The sequence below is a fragment of the Mustela nigripes genome, chromosome 7 (assembly GCF_022355385.1).
Source record: "Mustela nigripes isolate SB6536 chromosome 7, MUSNIG.SB6536, whole genome shotgun sequence".
NCBI classification, from domain to species: domain Eukaryota; kingdom Metazoa; phylum Chordata; class Mammalia; order Carnivora; family Mustelidae; genus Mustela; species Mustela nigripes.
Window position 1 is genome coordinate 1,118,443 of NC_081563.1, and position 19,556 is coordinate 1,137,998.

General features: G+C 58.1%; 1 protein-coding gene across 1 annotated transcript in view; it reads right to left on the bottom strand.

Annotated features, from left to right (window-relative positions):
- LOC132022173 (collagen alpha-1(I) chain-like) overlaps window positions 1-19,108 on the bottom strand; it is a 96,516-nt gene extending 77,408 nt beyond the window's left edge. Inside the window, exons 1-5 of the mRNA XM_059407514.1 lie at window positions 18,699-19,108; window positions 17,853-17,937; window positions 15,413-15,538; window positions 14,642-14,706; window positions 14,035-14,140 (exon numbers count right to left, since the gene is read on the bottom strand). Coding sequence (XP_059263497.1) covers window positions 14,035-14,140; window positions 14,642-14,706; window positions 15,413-15,538; window positions 17,853-17,937; window positions 18,699-19,108 — 792 coding nt within the window. The remainder of the gene's footprint in view (window positions 1-14,034; window positions 14,141-14,641; window positions 14,707-15,412; window positions 15,539-17,852; window positions 17,938-18,698) is intronic.
- Window positions 19,109-19,556: the final 448 nt, after the last annotated feature.

Consider the following 19,556-nt stretch of genomic DNA (forward strand, 5'->3'; position numbering starts at 1 on the left):
AAAAAGCCCTAGAGAATGCGTCCTATGGAGAGAGTGAGCGATGTTCCCGGATCATGCAAAGTGACTGAAATGGACCGTCTGTCTTCAAAACGAGAAGTGAATCTACTCAATGAGCAAGAGAGGGTCAGGGAAGCCGCCCACTATATATGCACTAGTAGACCCCAGACTGTAGCAACAGGGACTCAGGGGCCCAAGACGGTGACCCTGCAATATGATTCTTGTTTTTTCAGATACCTAAAAACTAGAAAAAGAATATGATTTTATTACTTTTGTTATGAATAAACATTTGGTATGATGTCATATCACCAACTTTGGTATCACAGCCGAGTCCAAACTAGTAGGCTATTAGGGAACATTGGGGCACTGGGGAGACAGCAAAAGGGTGACCTTGGTCCCTTAACCCCGGAAGTATTGAGCGCTTCCTTGTACTGTATCTTCAGTCCCTCCCTTGTGTCCACAAGTATCAGTTGTTTGTGAGCCTGAGCAAAGGAAAGGTTTGTGAGACATTTCTCAAGACGTAGCAGAGATGTGAGCTGTCACAGGTGTGGATTGTGGATGTATGTTCGCTTCCTAGGGCTGCCTTCACTACAAACTGAGTGACTTAACACAACAAAGATGTATTTTCCTGAAGTTCTGGAGACCAAAAGTTCTAATCGAGGCATCTGCAGGGTTGGTCCCTTCTGAGGACCACACATCTGGTGAGGGGGTGACAGTCGGCATTCCTTGGCTTGCGGGTGTGTCACTCTAATTTCGGTGCCATTACCACGTGCTCTTCTTGTGTGTGAGGACAGCTGGAATTAGGGCCACCCTAAGGACCTCATCTTAACCTGCTTACCTCTGCAAAGACCCTGTTTTCAAATAAGATCACATTCCCAAGTGCTGGGGACTGGGACTTCACTCTGCCTTTTGGGGAACGTAATTTAGCCCCTAGCAGGGTGCTGGCTGTCTTCAGGGCACAGTGATGAGTGTGGGGTATGAGGGGTCACCGCACACTGGTCCCGCCGTGCTGGAGCTTCCCTTCCTAACCAGGGCTCTGGTTGTTAGATGTTACTGTGGTGTCCTGTCTTTTAGGAAGAAGCAGTGAGCAAACTCTGTTTTCATGGGGTGGGAAGGGCGGTGAACATGTTGGGTGTCTCCTTATGTGGTGGTTCCGTGGGTATATACAACTGTAGAAGTCCATCAGGCTATGCCCGTACGAGTCACCACTTTATTCTATGTCAATAACATCCCAAAGATGTTTGACAATGGTTCTGGGCCAAGTCTAGCGCACGTTTTCTGGCGAGTCTATGATAGGAATTCTGAAGTACCCTGATGTGACTTTGAGCCGCATGGCTCTGCGGCTTAACGTGAGATCTTGTGCTAACATACTGTAATTATTTCTTTGAGTTAATTACATACATACACTTGAGTTAGTGGTTTATCAGTAATGTTCTTTCTCCCATCTATTATTTAGATGCTAATTTTACTAACTTCATTTATTCATCATTTTACTCATTACATGGGAGTCTACGATGCCCCAGACAGTGCAGTACTGGCTGTAGATGCGGGACCGGCTCAGACCAGGGCCTTAGAAACTCACTCTGTATTCATGGAGGCAGACAGACCAACAGCGGAATCCGCTGCTGTGAGTGCCGTGTCTGCAGGAGCAGCAGGGCACCCGCGAGGACAACAGGAGGGCGTCAGAGCCAGGAGGACACTGGCCAAGAGCAGCAGAGGGAACGGGGTCTGGAGGGATGGAGATACAGAATTCTGGTGACAACTGCCGAGGGGAGCAGGCAGAAAATACAGAGGTAAGAGGATGAGCTGTTGAGCGTGCATATACATATATGGACACGCCCACGTGAGGGCACACGCACACGTGCACAGGTCATCCACAATCACACGTGCACACGAATGCAGATGCGCACACATGTACAGGTCATACACACAAATGTAGATCACACAAATGTAGATCACGCATGTGTAAGCAGGTGCACACATGCACCTACGCGCGCACACACGCCGGCGTTGACGTGACCCTCCCCCTCCCAGTTCTCGGGGACAGGGGTCTCTTCTTTGCTCAGGCAATCAGAACCTTGCTGCACTGAGTGGTCAGTGACTGGGAGAGGGACACAGGGAGTGACCACCACGCCTTAGAGGGACGAACACGGGAGGGATGCGGGTGAAGGCTGCCGTGGAGACCGCGGAGTGCAGGGGACAGGGAGGCTGCCTGCGAGCCCCGTGTGCCGACCCACCCCGTCACCGCTCCCCCAGACAGCAGGTGCTCTGGGTTCCTGCCTCTCGAACTTGCCTGGTTTCTTCTGCTCCTGACGAGTGCTGAGACTGAGCAGAGACGCAGGTTTTTCCGGGTTGTAATAATAACAGCAGGTGATTGTTTTTCACCTGGTGCTTTCAGGAGCCGGGTCCCTGTACAGACATCGGCTCTAGTGCACACAACAGGCCGGTGAGGTCACCGTTTAAAGTTCAGTTTTGTGGGGGCGCAGCCAAGACACAGAGACATTGACCGGCGCAGAGCGCCGCTGGTCTGTCTGATGCGAAGCCCCCCTGGCCTTTATTTCATACCCCTCGTCTGCGGTTCAAGACTCTCACATACGGAGCCGCATCCAGAGGTCCAAGTCATTTTGTTTGCACTCCAGGAAAGCATGAACCCTGCGCGAGAATCGCTCACCCCGTGTCCCTGACAGGCTGTAAGCCTCGCGTCAGCGGGACCACGCTGGTTAGCTTGGCCTGGGCTGGGCTCCCGTGAGCGAGGGGCACTGGCTATTGGACGCCCGGGCGGGGCCTGAGGGCCACAAAGACACAACCCAGTGGTGCGCTGTGGTTGTGACTTTTCCCGGCAACCTTTTCCGGTGGGACGGCTGTCCCATGGCGCTGGCGAGGAAATGGGCTTGGGTGGGGATGGGCCAGTCCCTCAAGGCCCCAGCCAGCGAAGAACAGAGCTGCTGGGGGGCTCCCAGCCCTTACTCCGACACCGACGGGTGCCTTTTTTCAGCACCCCTAACCTCTCCCACTCACCTCCTGTGTCCCGAGAACGACCCACGGTTTTGCTCACCGATCTCTACACCCACATCCATTTACGGGGCGAGAAGATGAGGGAAACGTTGGAAACCAGCCCTTGTGCGCGTTTCACCGACATTGTCTCCAAACAAGCCTCGAGCAGGGTAGGATTCCTCCCATTTTCGAGTGAGGGGATCGGCTCAGACGGACGACACGCCGGCCCGTCGTCCCTCAGCTAAGAAGTGGTGAAGCTGGGGTTCAGCAGGTGCGTGGACTGGCACGGGACCCTTCCCCAGCTGGAGTGTCCGAGCGAGCCCTTACACGCTCCATTCGAACATGTGTACCCCACTGTGAGATACTGTTGGGCCTTTCAAAAGGCCAGGAATCGAGTCAGAGAATGTGGTCCAGAGTTAGGACTGGGGAAACACAGAGGCAGTGAGAGGGAGCGCCAGGCCGGTGAGACAGCTTTCCCTGGGGTTCCATCGCCCACGCCTGCTATCTGTGATGCCACCACGATGCTCACTCCAGGGGAAGGGCAGGGCCTCTGGGGTGACACGTGAAGCCCTCTCGGACCTTATAAGTACTTGGATTTTAGCAAAAAGGTCAGAGGCCGTGGAAGGAGGAGGTGGGGGCCCATAGTGGGGGCAGGGGCAGAGCGTGTCTCCTGCGGGCTCATGAGTGTGGCCGTCTGTGCCGCCCGGTGGCCGTGTGACGGCGCTCTCCAGGCCCTGGCCTCCGCCGCCCAGTGCCGACAGTGGTGTGGATCAGGGGAGTCAGCAGGGCTGGGAGAAGACGGGAGTGAACCTGAAGGAAGCTGGAGCCGTGGGGGCCCGTTGGCAAAGGGACCACAGGTCTGCAGGAGGCTCTGGGTCCGGCTCAGCGGGGCCTCAGGGTGGGCTGGGCACCTCTTGTCCTTCCTGCCACGTGGGCCTCTACGGATGGCTTTGGAGGGCCACAGCTGCCCCAGAAGTGAACTTGAGAAACCCAGCTCTTGTTATGCTTAGGTTGAATGTTAAATGAGCTTCTAACATAAAAAGAAACGCCTTTTCCCTCAGAGGCCTGGAGAGGTCGGAGACTTCAGGGTAGGGTGCTGAGGAGCCGCGTCTGCGTGCCGCGAAGACACGTCTGGATTGAACAAAGTGCGGGGCAGATGCAGGCGCCGGCTTCCACTCCCTGCTCCATCTTCTCGATGACAGAGTGGCTGCAGGCGTGTGACGCGGGGGGGTGAGCCGCGCACCCACCCGCCCGTGGGGGGCACACGGGGTGCACAGGGCCATCGGGCCATCAGGGCTGGGACTGAGCAGCACAGGGTCTGCAGACCGAGGAGGAGCGGCTCCCTGAGCCCCTCAGCCCAGCGGGCAGACTCGAGGTGGCGGTCCCCGAGCCATGGTCGGGACCACCTTTTCCTGCCACCCGTGCGTCCAACACAGCGAGGGACTGCTTTCCTTAAAATAAATACGCAATCCCCTCGCGGAGTAAGGAGTGCAGTTTGAAAACGGAGCAAGACAAATCGGCCGGCAATCATGGCTGCCGAGGGAATCTGTCCTGGACAGAGATTCGAGGCGCTCCCCGCGGGCTTGCCCCTTCCCACCACCAGCTCCTGGCCAAACCGACCGACCCTGGGGGCCCGCGGAGCCGGTCAGCGAGGCCACGCTGCTCCTCTGCAGGTCACAGCGCCCCCCCCAGCAGGGGCTCCTCGTGAGGGCGGGTTCCACCGGGTTCTGCCTCCCTTCCCGACTCAGCCGCGCTGTTCGTCACTTAGACGGGGTCTGCCTCGGCGGTCCTCCGGTCAGTGTTCCCAGAGGGGACGTGAGGAAGGGCCGGGAGACAAAACCCTGCTCGTCAGGGCGCAGGGTGCCAGGGAGGAGCGTGGGGTTCGCTCTCCCTGCAGGGGTGAACCCGGCAGAAAGAAGGGGCGCTCCGTAAGGTGAGAACTCGCTGTCCGACTTCACCCCAAGTGCTCCGCTGCAGGTGGACCAGCCTGTGATTCTCCCGGCCGGCGCGCGCTGAGGTCTGAATCCCGGGTTTCGGACGCCGAGAGCCCTTCCCGCCAGCGGCCGTCCCCATCAGGAATCCAGAGCCTCAGCCGGAGCCCTGCAGTCTGGCTGCCCCCGCCCCCGTCATAATTAAAGCCCGTGCTCTGCTTCTCCTGGTTCGCCCTTCCAGCGAAGGCTTATTTATTTTTACTGCTGTTGTGCTTTGCTGAGAAATTCCCTCAAGGGCCCCTGATCATTCTGGGAAAAGAGGCTCTGTAAATCGTCTCAGGGGACCTTCCCCACAGAAGGTGCGTGACAGAGCTCCGGAAGGCAGCGCCAGCGTGCGTGGCCATGGCCTTGTCCTGATGACCTCACTGCCCAGGCGGGCCGGTGTGAGTCGTAAAGGACAGAGACGGACGGCAGCCAGGAGCCTAGTCACAAGAAGGCCCAGGATCGGCTCGTCGGATACTGCTGGGGCGGGAGTGCTGGGGGGGCAGCAGGGAGTGGCTCATAAAACAGGGAGACAGGGGTGCCGGCCTCCCACACACCTGCTCCGAGGAGAGCCTCCGGGCACGGCCGGTCGTCACCCTCCTGACCCTCCCACCAGTTCAGGGGTCCCTGATCACCCCGACTCCCAGGTGGAGGACAGGAAGCTTTGTGACCTCGTGCCAGACAGAGAGGAAGCCACCGGCCCCAGCCCCCCACCCGAGCTGGCTGCCCCTCGGGAAGATTGCATTCAGGGCTTACTGCTTTTCTATCCTAGTGTGTCCCTTCCTGGCGTGCACAGACGCACTCAGGGTGAAGAAGGGGGTCTCCCCAAACCAGCGGACGTCTGGGCTGGCCTTAGCTGCCCGTGGTGCCTGACAGCAGCAGAGATGGGGCGGGGGAGGGGGAGGCCGGCTGCGGCTGCATCACGGATCCAGGCCGCCGGGCTGGAGAGCAGGAAACGCGGAAGCCCGCGCCCCAGGGGAGCTCCTAATGGCTCCCCCACGTTCATCCTTTGTGCTACTTAGTGGAGGTTAGAGACAAAGGGAGGAGGTGAGCTGCCGGGCTGCGTCGCCCCGCCCTGGGGGCAGAGCCACCCTGCGCACCGGCTCCAGGGGGTGCTCCTCCCGGCGTCCCGACACGACACGCCTCTGCCTAGAGTGCCCGGCGGAAAGCCGCTCCCCGAGGCAGACACTGACCCTGCCGCCCCCGGCTGCCCCGGGGACGCTGCTCTACGCAGCAGGACAGCTGAGTCAGGCCCTGTGCGTGCGAGCACAGAGCGTGTCTGCCGCGTCTGCCTTCACGTCCTCCCGGGATGGGAGGCCACGAGGATGAGGGCTGCCCAGGGCGGGTCTGGACCCGGCAGCATCCGCAGCCCCTTGGACGCTACTTCCCTGGCTGTGACCTTCCTCCCCGGTCACAGGGTCAGAAACCCTGGAGGTGGCGCCACGAGCCCCAGGGCTTACGATGGGTGCCCCAGGTTGAGAAGCGCTGACGACCTGCGTGGAGGAGGAGGGGGCTCTGTGCGAGGCAGACAAGGGCATTCAAGGGCGGGCAGGGGCCCAGGCGGCGCCGGCAAGAAGGTCGTGCCAGTCGCCGAGACACCCCTGCAAGGAAGTTCTTCCCACAGAATCCTGGGCCCAGAACAGAGGTGAATTTTATTTAAACTCCAATGGCTTTTTTCCGTATTGTTACCCATAGAAGTTTTTTTACGTGAAATGTTACTTGTGACCCCAATATGCATCAGAGCAGATGGCGGTACAGGTGATCTAGCTGGATGGGGCGAGGTGAGGGGCGGCCTGCAGCTGTGAGCACAGCCCGGGATCCTGATGGGGCCCAGGCTCCCGGGGGGCCCGGCCGTGTACCACCAGGTCCCTGCAACCCCATCTTTCTTGCGCACCTAACAAGTGGCTCGTTTGAGTATTTGGAGTCAGAATGACAGGGCTTCCTTTTTATCTCCTACTTTTTTTTCTTTTTTTTTTTTTTTAAGATTTTATGCATTTATTTGTCAGAGTGTGCAAGTGTGGGGAGCAGCAGGCAGAGGGGGAAGCAGGCTCCCTGCTGAGCAAGGAGTTCGATGCGGGACTCGATTTCAGGACCCCGGGATCATGACCTGAGCGGAAGGCAGACGCTTCATGGACGGAGCCTCCAGGATCCCCGTATCTCCTGCTTCTGGGAGAAATTACTCCTGCTGGTCTATGCAGCAATCACAGGTTTTAGGCAAAAGTACCATTGGAGATGGGGAACTCACTACCAGTCAAGCTATTCCTTTCTGTGTGTCGATCAGGTGCACTAGAAAAAGTCACGTTTCTGAATCTTAATTCATCTTATCTGCAAAATAGTAATAATACTACTGAATGCATCGGGTTAAGGAGAGACTATAACTTGAGAGTCCAGTTCAAGATCTTAGTGTCTTGTCTGGTCCGGGACGGGCCCCCAGTGAAAGGTAGCTATTATCACTATCATCACAAGCAGCTGTTCACGTGGAGATGTTCTTGCTGCGGAGCTGAAATTCTCGAAGCTGTCCCTGGGAGCCGCCCCGAATGAGCAGACGCAGCGCCGCAGATGCACAAGAAGCCTGGGGGCTGCAGCTCACACGCCCTCAATCTGCAAGCACCAAGCTCAGGGACCGACCGGGGTCCCCGCCCTTCCTTCCGTCTGTCTCCGTCTTTTGCTGCCTGTGGCTCCCCACCCGTGCCGGAGTGGGAGTCTCTGCCTCCCGGGGACCTTCTGGTCTCCCTCCGGTGTCCATCCCTCTGCCGGCACCATCTGGCACCTGCTCTCCTGCTCCAAAATCTCCAAGGTCCACGGTCACTTCCCACCGCCCGGCTCCCCGCTCCTTCGCGCCACCTTCTCCCACCACACAAGAAGCTGGACTCCGCACGCGTCGGCCTGTCCCGAGTCCCACTCAAGCTTCACGAGCCGCTCTCTGCAAATCGCCTCACCACGACAAGTACCTCCCTGTCAAACTGAGCAGAAGATTTTCGGTTCTTCTTTCACTGGATCTTCCAGCAATGTGAAAATACCGATTACTCTCCTGTTCACTAAAAAATCCCTTCTCCAGAATTCCTTGACGCAAACGCCCGGGTTTTCACTGTGGCCCGTGCATTAATCTGCTCAGGCTGCGGGAAGAGAATGCAGGAGGCAGGGTGGGCCGGCCCGGCAGAGACTTAACCTTCTCGTAGCCCTGGAGGCCCGGAGGCTGAGACGGAGGTGGCGGGAGTGTTGGTGTCTCCTGGGGCCCCTCTCCTTGGCTGGCGGATGCCGGTCTACTTCCTGTGTCGTAGGTCATCTGTCTTTGTGCTCCTCTGGTGTCTCTCAGTGTCTCCAAATTTCCTTTCCTACTAGACGCATGTCAGCCTGGACTAGGACCCACCTAACAGGCCTCATTTTAACTTAATGACTGCATTAAAGGACCTATGTCTGGATACAGTCACATTCTGAAATGTTGGGGCTTAGGGCTTTGGCATATGAAATCTGGGGGACATTTAGTATTTTCTAGGAACCTCTGCATCCTGTCTCTTGGCTCCCAGGGTCCAGTACTGGACTCCAGCCCTGGGTGGTTCTGTCTGTGACCATGACCCCCAACACCGTGTGCTTGAGCTCATGCTGGACGCAGCTCACAGACCTCACACGCATGCCAGACTCGACACCGCCAACACGAACATCAAAATTTGTGTCTGCTCTTGGTGCTGAATTCCTTTATGTGTCAGCCTGTGCCCATCTCTCCACCTAAAAACCGTTTACTGAGCGCCGTCTGGATTGCCTTGACATTCGCAGAGCCCACAGCAGAATGAGAATGTCAGGTTTTAAATCATCTCATGAATTTTGCTTGCAGTAAGAGTCAGGGTGGACAGGCATGCAGACCTGCGGAGCACATGCCGGCGAGGTGTGCACAGTTCACAAGGGATATGGAAGGTTCCGGCGTCACTCTTGTGCATCTGTGAGTACGGTTTTCATCATCCGGTGTTAGCTTGAAGGAGATGGGGACATACACGGGCACAAAGTGGGGAGGACAGACCCCGAGAGGGGTCTGGTCTGGGCAGGTGAGGAGAACCCAGCCATAGAAGCTGCAGAAGCAGGTGGAGGTCAGACCAGGTAGTGCCTCGATGGGTACAATGAGGGCAACTCGCGTGTGTGTGAAAAGGAGGAGGAACCCACCGACGCACGGGACGTAGGCAGGCAGCGCATCACCCAGACTCCGAGGGGTCAGTAAAGGTCAGGCGGGGAAGGCACCGGTGAACGGTGGTCCTGGCAAGCGGTGATCCTGGCGAGCCGTGAAACGGCTTCTGCCGGAGCCAGGGCGGGAACCTGCAGAGAGGCAGGGGGACCTATGCTGTGCAGCTTGGCGGGGCACGGAATTTGAGGATAAGGGCAAAGCGGCCAGCATGGCTCAGCTTTCTGGCTTGCACACGTGGTGGTCCGAGGTCTCTGGAGTGAGCAGAGGACTCTGGACCAGGTGAGGCCAGGACAGCCGCTCGTGCACTTGAGACACTGTCGATGGCAGGAGGAGCTCAGGGTTGGAGACGCAGGGCAGCGAGGGGGTGCCGCGTGCAGGGTACTCAGCAGAGAGCATGGAACGAACGCCCAGGTGAGGACGCAGGTCTGAGCCCCGACGAGGGCTCCATAGAGGGGGCTCTGAAGGCACAGCCCATTATGGGGTGAGGCAGGAGCCTGGGGTCCCGGAAGACAAGAGAATGGGATCCACTTTGTCCGCTGAGGACTGAGAGCCCTTTGCTGCATTTGGAGAGATGGAGGTCATGGTTTATCTCGGCATCAATGATTCCGGGTTCTGGTGGGGGCAGACTGGAACACTGAGGGGGAGTGGACACCAAGGAAGGCACGTGCCCTCCCCCAAGAAGCAAGCTTTGAAGGAGGGCCGAGGACGGAAGGAGCTGGAGTGGACATGGGCCACGGGAGAGCACCAGATTTCAGGACGGTGATGTTGGGTGGGGCGGGTGTTGTGGGACCCACCAGCTCCTTCTCCCCCAACCATCCGAAGAGCGGAGCATCCACTACCCCCTCGCTGGGAGTGCTGGCGGCTGGTAGCTCTTACCCGAGCCCTCTCCTGGCACTGCTCCTCACTGACAGCCTCATCCAGACTCCACCTGTCTCTGGGGACATTCTCATCAATGACATCATCATGGGGCTTAAAGGCCCAGCTCCCTTTCCTCCAAGACCGAGCTCTGAAGGGCCATCGCAGGCTCCAAGGGCTTGGCTGATGGGCTCTGTCACAACAGCTCATGGCCAACTTCTCTCCACAGGTACTCTTCCCAAAAGTGCTCCCTCTCCAGTCTTTTCCCAGAAAGTGTGTGTATGATGCTGGAGGAGGCGGCCCCTCTGTCAGATACACTGTGGTCCCCTGCCTTTTGCAAGTCCGGCGTAGCGTCCACCACCTCCAGGAAGCCCACACGAGGGGGACTCCTGCCCTTCTGTCAGGCCCTGCTCAGCTCACTAGATACAGAGAGCTTTGTTTATGGTGATTACGCAGCCATAAGACACAAAATGTTGGCAAAATACGAGCCATCTCAGCACAAACACACATTTTCCCCACACAATGATGCCACAAGGTGGGTGTGTCTTGCAATCTCCCTGTTCTCCATTCCCAGCATTTATCTGGTGTTAGGGTGAACGCTTTTGATCTATGATGGGTAAAGGAAAAAAAAAAAACCGTTGTGCAAATAATTTTTTGAATGTGCCAACATGAAATGAGGAAAAATTATCAAACTTCATGATAAAATCCAAGCTTTATAACTGGAGATGTCTCCAAGTAAGTGGTCTAAGAGTTAAAGAGCAGTCAGCAAACAATTAGGAATTTGTAAAGTTGCTTTAATAGTATGAGAAGCATCATAAACATCTCTTAGCCGGGGAGTGCTGACCAACAGTTATACAAATTAATGCTAGCTAGACAAAGCTATGAACTCAGGAATTTTTATATGATTAAAAATATGAAGGAAAGGAAAAGTTATGGCCAATGTTAGAGTAGACTATTCCACTACTATCCCCAGGAAAGTTACTTCTTGCGCAACCGAATCTATGTGTAAAGTGATTGTTTTCTGACATTATCTGTCTACTTAATGGAAAGTGAAATTTGGAGGGCCAGAATCATACTTTTTCAGGCTCTATTCTCTTACTCCTACTGTATAGCCTGACATAGGTAGGCTCCCACTAAACTTAGAATGGGTAGATGTATGGTGAACGGACAGATGAGTGGAAGGAAGGATGGGTGTGTGGATGGGTGGGCAGGTGGGTAGATGGACGGAGGGTGGGTGGACCAGTGGACAGAGGACATAGGGATGGATGGACAGATGGATGGACCAGTGGATGGAATGGATGGATGGACAGACGGACGGATGGCTGGGCGAACAGATGGATGCATGGTAGTTGGATGGTGGATGGATGGAAGGTGTGTGGGTGTGCGGAAGGATGGAGGGGTGGGTGGAGAGAGTATGTGTATGTGCATACATACCCTGTAAGTTTTGAAGAGTGATTAGCAAGATGAATTCTCAGTATCCAACACACACATTCAAATTACTTATGCATGTTCTAGGGTTTTTTTTTTTTTGCGATGAACTTCCGTGAATAGAGGCAGTATATGGCCACTGTTGGATGCTAATACCTTTTCTAAGGAAACACTCTCACCTTGGGTGGTTTCCCATCCAGAATCAACCTGGTTGCCAGAACTTTTATTTCTCCACTCTTTTTCTCAACAAACCATCATTACATACTTAGAGTGAGTTTGACACTGGAATAAATAAGACCTGTTTCTGCGTGCATGAAGCTTTGACCCCTGCTAGAAGATGAACTCCCAGCGTAACCTCCATCCCCTCCACGATGTGATTACTCCTTTTGTCCCATCTTTGATTTCCTTTTGCTTTGATCTTAGGGGTATAATTACTCTCCTTTAGATCACGGCCTGCCGACATCATTCTACCCCATGTCTATTATTTCCAAGCTTATTATTAATTATCATTATTATTATTAATTTTACCTACACTTTACACAGAACTTACTTTGTACTACACACTTTGCTCTGTGCATTATGTCATGAGTAAATCCTGATAACAAAGGGGACATCGTCCCCTTAGCTCAGTCGTGAAAACAGAGTCTTAAGAGTTTTCAGAAGGACGTGGACAGATAGACGGAGAGCTCGACTCCACAGCAGTCGATCTCAGCCTCCAGTCTTAGTGGCTTCCTTTTGCTCATCACCAAACAGGTGAAATAGATGTTAAGTCACTGGTAAGTTGCTGAGGAATTACGGGTCCTAGACAGCAAAGATGGGAACCGTCGGGGATATAAACAGATACGACCCCTGACTTCAAGGAAGTCACAGGGTGTGGGAAATGGAGACAAGGCCTCGCCAAGAGAAAATTTAGTCAATATAGGAACTTTTCTGCCCATTTCTGACCATTGTCTTGTCGTTATTTGTAAGACTTGCTTTTGTGGATGCTAGCTTCTGGGGCCTGGTGCCAGAAGTGGTGCCCCAATGCTGTACATGGCATTTGTAGCAATCCTGCTAAAAAAAAATCCCATCATTTCACACCAAAAACTATTTCTACCAGATTCTGAACAAAAAGCCAAGGACAATAAAGTGCCCATGGTCCAGGGAGGGAAGCTGTGCCGAGCCGTCCATGGCAGAAACCGGGCGTGCCCCCGCAGCCTCCATCACCCCAGCTCTGCCACCGGTCGAGGGAGATGGGGATGTCCACTTGGCGAGGTTGTTGTGATCACGACGGGTCAGAGAGGACACGGTCTGCTGCTGTACGGATTTTAGAAATCAACCCCGAGACAAGCAAGGACTGTCCAACACTGTCCACACCATCTCTTCCCTCGGTTGTTGGGAGCAGAACATACACCTGCAGATGGGGAAGTGAGTAGAGGGAAGAAAACAGGCTTGCAGGTGCAGAATCCCCACCCGACAAGCTGGATGTCTGGTTCCGATGTATTTAGACTATGTTTTCGTGGGCTTGAGCAGCCACCCCCAATCTTTGCGAGCCCCCCCACACCTGCCTGCCGGGCTGCCTTCTGCTCTGTTGCTGCCATATTGGTGGCCTCAGTTAGGTCTGCGGCCCAGACGCTCCCTCAAACCCTTTTCCTCGGTCTCCCTGGTCCAGGGCCTCCCCAAGTTAGGCCAGGCCCACCATCAGCCTCCGTCTTCAGCTTTGAGAGTGGAGTGCTTTAATCAGGAGCCACCCTGGGTCCTGCTGGGCCATTCGCTCCCCTTAGTGCACCTCCAGCCTCCCTTCTCCTGCCGTCTCTGCCGCCGAGGTGAAAACGGGTCGCGGCCGACGGTGCGCACCGTCTCCTGGAGCGCTGTCCCTCTTGCGCCGGTGGCCCGATGACACTGGCGTCATTGTTGTGCCTCCGCCCACCAGCCCTGGGTCCCGGGGCACGAGCGTCCCCAGACTCTGTAACGGGTCGCACTAAAGCTGACTTTCATCCGAGCCAGGTGGGCGCACAGCAGAGACGGCGCCACCCGAGCTGCCGCTGTCCCAGCCCCGTCGGGCCGAGGGCGAGGCGGCTGCGGGTCGGGGCGCGGAGACACGTGAGCCCTGCCCCAGCCCGCGTGGTGTCCGAGGCTATTTTAAAGCCGGTTCCTCCCCGGGGCCCCCCCCCCCCCCCCCCCGCGCCACAAGCACTTCATCTTCCCTGGGTTCTGCCCTGAATAGATGTTTGTTTGCTTAAAAATAGTTCCTGCTATTAACGACCCGACCTGCTCCTCCGCAGACACGCCTGCCGCGCGGGCCGGGAAGGAGGCGCGGGGGGGGGGGGGGGGGGGGGGGGGGGGGGGGGGGCGCGCGGGGGCTCAGGGGCGCGGGTCCAGCGGACGCCCCCGGGCACGGCCGAGAGCCTGCAGAGGGAGGCAGACCCCAACCGAACGGAAGCGCCCCATGCGGCGGCCCTGGACAAGCTTCTCCCCTCCAGGCCGCGTCCTCATCTGTGAGATGAAGGTGTCCCGCAGGTGGTTCCCAGGGAGCCTGACCGCGCGGCGTCCGTGTCAGTGCCGCAGAGCCGCCCGCACCCCCGGTTCACGAGACCCCGGAGCCTCGGCCGTTGCTCGGCGTGTAGCGCTCACCTCAGCGGCCACGGCGACCCGAGACTGGCCCGAACTGTCCCCCGGCCACAGCCTCTTTTTCGGTCCTAACATCGCCCCAGGCAGCAAGTGGTCGCGTCCTGCACATCTGCAGATGGGGAAACCGAGGCACAGGGCAGTCGGGTGGCTTTTCCAAGGTCTCTGTGAGGCCCGCGGCCGTACAGGATTGTTGCGCTTACACATGCTCGCCCCTTCCTCGGACTTGCAGGGTCTGCGCCCAAAGCCCCTGACGAGCAGCCCCAGTCCTGGAAGGCCCAGGCAGGAGCCCAGTAGAAGAAGTGGGTCAGGCCAGCGCGTAGGGAGCGGGTGAACAGCCCAGAGGCTGAGCCTGCCAGCCGGGGCTCTTGAGGACACCCCACTCCCTGTGTGCGCGGGCTCCTGTGACCTGCGCCTCTGCCGATGGGAGCCGTCAGCCTCTGGAGCAGAGAAGCCCCGATGGTCTTCGATGGTTCCGAGACTTTAATTATAATCACCCACTTCACCTGGGATGTTGCTCAGGCAGCCTCTGGAGGGACGGCAGCTCCGCCCAGCCCCGGAATGGTCGGTGTCCCCCTCGGTCGGGGCACCTGGAGGACGAAGGAAGCCTCACCCTTCCGCCCCGGGGGCAGTGTGTCTTGTGGCCAGCACCGGGACCCCGCCGGGGGCGCTGGTCTCCTGAGGAGGCCGACTCGGGGCTTCAGAGCTCTTTAGGGACACGTGTGCTGCTCGCTCTGGTGACGACCGTCCCGAGCCCACTTCTGAGCAGCAAGACGGGCAGATGCGAGGCCGGAGCCGGTTCAGCAGTTGGCCGCAAGGACGCCACAGAGGCTGAAGGGTGTGTGCTTCTTCCCAGTTTCTGTGGTGTGTGCACGGAGGACGCCGCAGCCGGGCGGTGCCGGTCTCGGTCCCGGTGCTCAAGGACGTGAGGGCCAGAGTTGCCCAGATGGATTCCGCGTCCCTTCTCTGTGGTCCCAAGATGGCCCTGGGTCCGCGGCCACAGCGCCCGTGTTCCTAGAACAGTGGGGACACTCAGGGGGAAGGCTGTGCCCAGGGCTGGTGACCCCTCTGTGCCTCCCAGGGGAGTCTTTCCTGCGATGAGCGGGGGCCTCCGTGTCCCCCCGTGCACCTGTGGTGCCCCTCTGACGACACGGGGCTCTGTCAGCAGGGAGCTGAGCCAGGTGTGGGGGGCAGACGCCCCGAAGTTCTCGGGAGAGGAGAGGAAGGTGCTCCCGACTGGGTCTTTCTAGCAGTTACGTGTTAGTTACTCGCTGACTGCCGTGTACCTCAGTGTTTTCTATGTAGAAAGGACTGTGAACCCCTCACTTGGGCCTGGAGAGATCCGGTGATGTGGGGCACATCACTGTGTGTCTCGCGGACCCACCCAGAACGGGAAGCGCTTCCGGTGTTGGCCCACACCCCACGGACACCCATCTTCGGAGCTAACGCCTTTCCCGCTGCCGGCGTTGGTCAGATGCACCGTGGGCGTGAGGGCCAAGCCTCGGGGCCCCTGCAAGCAGCCGGTTCAGGGACAAAGAGCGAACCCCGCATGGCGGGACGCCGAAGCCTCCCACGGGAGTGGCCACACGACCCCTCAGCCCCTGCCCTGTCCGTCTAAGCCCATGCAACCCCCTGAGGGCGTCATGCCCACACAGGACCACACACAGGACAGTGTCCTCTGGTCCCCAGATGGGATGGGCTGCCCTGCTCCAGAGCGGGGACGGAAGTGCCCCACAGGCCAGCTTGTTGAGGCCCAGCTTGGCCACGGCGAAGAACGGGCTCCAGGGAAGGCGTCGGAACTGTCCCTCCTCCCAAGGTCAGTGTGAAGAGAGGAATGACCGTCCTCCTCCAGCCCAAGCTGAGGTGAGGGCCTAGGACAGGGACAAGGGCACAGCCCCTCGGAAGCACCGAGGACATGCTCCCCTGGAGGGAGGCCAGTCCGCCGGCTGTCACCGCGCCATCCTGGGCACAGGTCTGTGGGGGCGGGGGGCGCTCCCATCAGAAGACCGCACGCCTCCCAGTTTCCAGGTTTTGGAAGATGAGGCGTTTGGCTGGAGCTGATCGCTTCGCGCGATCTTGCCTTTGAGAGTCCCGGGGCAGAAATATTTCAGAGAGGAAATAAAATGCTGCAGAGCATTTCCTTTAGCGATGAAATTTGGCGCCCCTGGGATTTGCTGGGGCGAAGACGGTCACTCACGACAGCAGCCGTCATCAAGCCGACTTGGGGCAGACTCTCCCTGAGAAGTACTTTGGAATCCTGTGCCAGGTAGGAAGGACAGAGTCCCTCGCACCTGTGAGGTCACAGCCCAGCTCGCAGTGGACCTGGGGACACGGAGACAGGTGACTCCTCTGGCCTCCCAGGGCCCACCTGGCACCACCCAAGGGCCCTCATTATGCTCTGTTGAGACTCAGCTTCTGGATGAGACAGAACTACTAATTCTGGGAGGTTTACTTGGCGAACAAGCTGTGTCCGAGGGCCCCTGCCTTCTGCAGGACTTGTGCTGCCTCTCACTGTCCCAGCGGAGCTCTGAGCAGGAGCTGCTCCTGCCAAGGCCGTTCTGGAGGCTTCCCTCCCATGGGGGTGAGGGAAGCCTGGAGGTCAGGCCAACACAGGTCCCCTGGAGCCCAGGGGGCCCCACATGTTTCGGGGCCGCCCCCAGAAGGGCCTCTTTTCCAGGAGAGCCAGTGCCTGGCTCGCAGCTGAGTGTCAGGGACACGTGCTCCCCTGGAGCATAGAGTATGGTCCTCACTGGTCTGACACCACAGGCTGCTGTAGGGGGAAGAGCAAGTGCCCGGAGGAGTCCCCTCCCTGTCGCCCGGCCCCGGGGAGCTTGTTAGAACTGCAGAGTCGGGAGCCCCCAGACCACCACGTGGGAACCTGCATTCTAGCTGGACCCTGGCGATCCCCTCCTGGCTGGGGAAGCTCCGGCCAGACGTGCCACTGCCCTCTCTCTGCGGGGCCTGGTGGGGTGAGGACTGTGTCTGTTGGCTTTTACGGTTCTCTGCCCAGCCTGCAAACAAGTAAGTGCCATTTTCTACTTTAAACCGAAGTCACCGTGATGGAAACTTGCCCTGCTCTGCCGGCATCAGGAGGGTGCGTGGGAGGAGGGGTCGAGCCCTGTGTTCTCCCTTCTGCTCAGAGCTCACGAGCACCTCAGGCGTTTCAAGCGCCCCAACTGCCCCTGTGCAAACTGCAGGGGTGGGCCTCGGCCCCCGCTGGCCGGCGTTGCATTCGGACAGGTACTCCGGAGTCGGGACTTGCAGGCACAGGGCCGGGGGGCAGGGTGGGGAGCTGCTCCTGTCCTCGAGGAGGGGGCGGTCTGGGCTGCCCGATCCCCGGAACCAAGGAAAGGGGACTCAGGGGGCCATCTGGGGCTGCCCAGGAAGAGGGCTGCGCCCAGACACATGGCGACAACTTTTCTTCTTGGTGGGGCAGGAGTCACGCCGCCAAGCTGCCCACGGGAACAGGCACTGTCTCGAGGTCTGCACCCCACCCTCCCTCCCCAGTGACTCCTGCCCTCTCCCCCAGAAGCCAGCCCGTCTTCCTCCCAGTCTGGCCACGGGTTCCTGGGTGGTGCCCTTGAAAGACGCAGCACGTCGCCTTGGAGACTCAGCGTCCCGGTGAGAGCCCCAGCTCAGAAACATCCCTGCTGTGTGTGCGGCTGGACTTGCTCGCCCTCTCTGAGCTAGTGCCTCACCCTTATCTCCCTAGCTCTACTGAAGTCCTAGCCTGTCCCCTGTCAGGTCGCCGGCTGGACTAACTGGCGTGAAGGATACCCATGGCGGCCTTCTGCACACGTGTCTGAAGGAGACCTCGCGCTCACCACCTTCCCATCTGCCCCGCGCCGGGGCCTCCGTCGGCGCGGGCTGTCCTGACAGGTACCAGACATGATTTTCTCTGTGGCAGCTCTGGAAGTGGCAAGTCCAAGATCGAAGTGCCGGCAGAGCTGGCTTCTCCCCAGGCAGGTCTGCCCGGCGTCGGACGGCTGCCTTCTCGCTGTGCCCTCACGTGGTCTGTCCTCTGTCTATGCGTCTGTCCGTCTGTGCATCCGTCTGCGCCTGTCTGTCTGTGACTCTGTCTGTCTGCATCTATCTGTGCCTCCGTCTGTCTGTGCCCCCATCTGTCCGTGTATATTTCTGTCTGTGCGTCCGTCTGCGCACACCTTCTCTGCGTCCAACTTTCCTTTCCTTTTCCAGCTGTCTTGGATTCAGGCCCGTCCTGACGCCCACCTTTGACCTTAACTACCTCTTTAAGGGTTGTATCTTTAAACGCAGTCACAGTCTGCGGTGCCGGGACTTAGGAGCTCAACACAGGAACGGGGGGAGGGTACAGTTCAGCACAGAACATCCAGCTCCCCAGGCTGCTCCCTGCTTGGGGCCCTCTACTGCAAATAACTCTTCAAACCTCATATTTCCCTCTCTATGAAGAGTCACCTGTTCGCCGGGTCTGCATTTCCTTCTTGGAAGCCTTTTGCCGAATTACAGCCCAGAATAATATCAACCATTACAATTCACCGTCATAAACGAAAGTAAAACCCCTCACCCATGCGCCCAGCCACCGCCCACGCTCTGGCAGTCCCGTACAGAGGACCATCCAGGACCCAACCTGTGCCCCAGCCCCGTGCCCGCCATTAGGAAGACAGCACAGGGGAACGGGACAAACCACGAACCTGTTGGACCCCTGCTTCTTCACACAAAGAGAAACACTGGGGTTGGTGAGCTCTGGCCCCTTCAGGCTTGAGGGCTCTGGAACACTCAACAGTGTCGTGGAGAAGACCCATGTCCCGAGAGCTGCACTCTGGTTGGCAGAGAAGCCGGATGTCTCTGTTGTGCCTGTGGGGAGCTCGGAAGGCGACACCATGGCTGGCCCCACGGGAGGCGACACCATGGCTGGCCCCACGGGGATGTGTTGGTGGCAGAGCTGCAGGGGCCACACTGAAGGGCCCCCCAAGACAGCCCGGCGGAGACCCGGCTGTGTGGTCCTCCTCGAACCCCTCATCTGCAGCCAATCATCCCGCAGCGACCGAGTCCGGAAGGTGCCGTCATGGTCCACAGCGCCGGTGAGGACACGCACCTGCATCCACGCGGCCACACAGCAGCGGGCGGGACTCAGTGGTCCCACTCGCCGCCCTGCGGTTCCACTGCCTGGGAAGCAGAGGTCCCAAGCGCTGAGTGTGGGCGCGCCTGAGCAGGGGTGCGTGGGAGGCAAGCCGCGGGGACACCTCCCGGAGGGCAGAGTGCTTTATCTTCCCGAATTAATTATGATGACGGCAACGCTCTAGCCCATGCCCCTTTGAGAATTTGAGAACTAAAATGCCTTGTTTTTATTAATTTAGTTGACTCTCCAATGAAAGAACGATTACTTTCAATAAGCATTCGTCAGGAACGCTGGTGTGGTGCAGATCTGTGCGTCCCTGGGAAGTCGGGGCTCTCGATGCTGTGTTGACTCCCCAGCCCCTCCCCCCCCCCAGCCCAGCCACACACAGTCTCCTTCTTCTGCACGTCTCTGTGGCAGCTCCCGGGCCCTG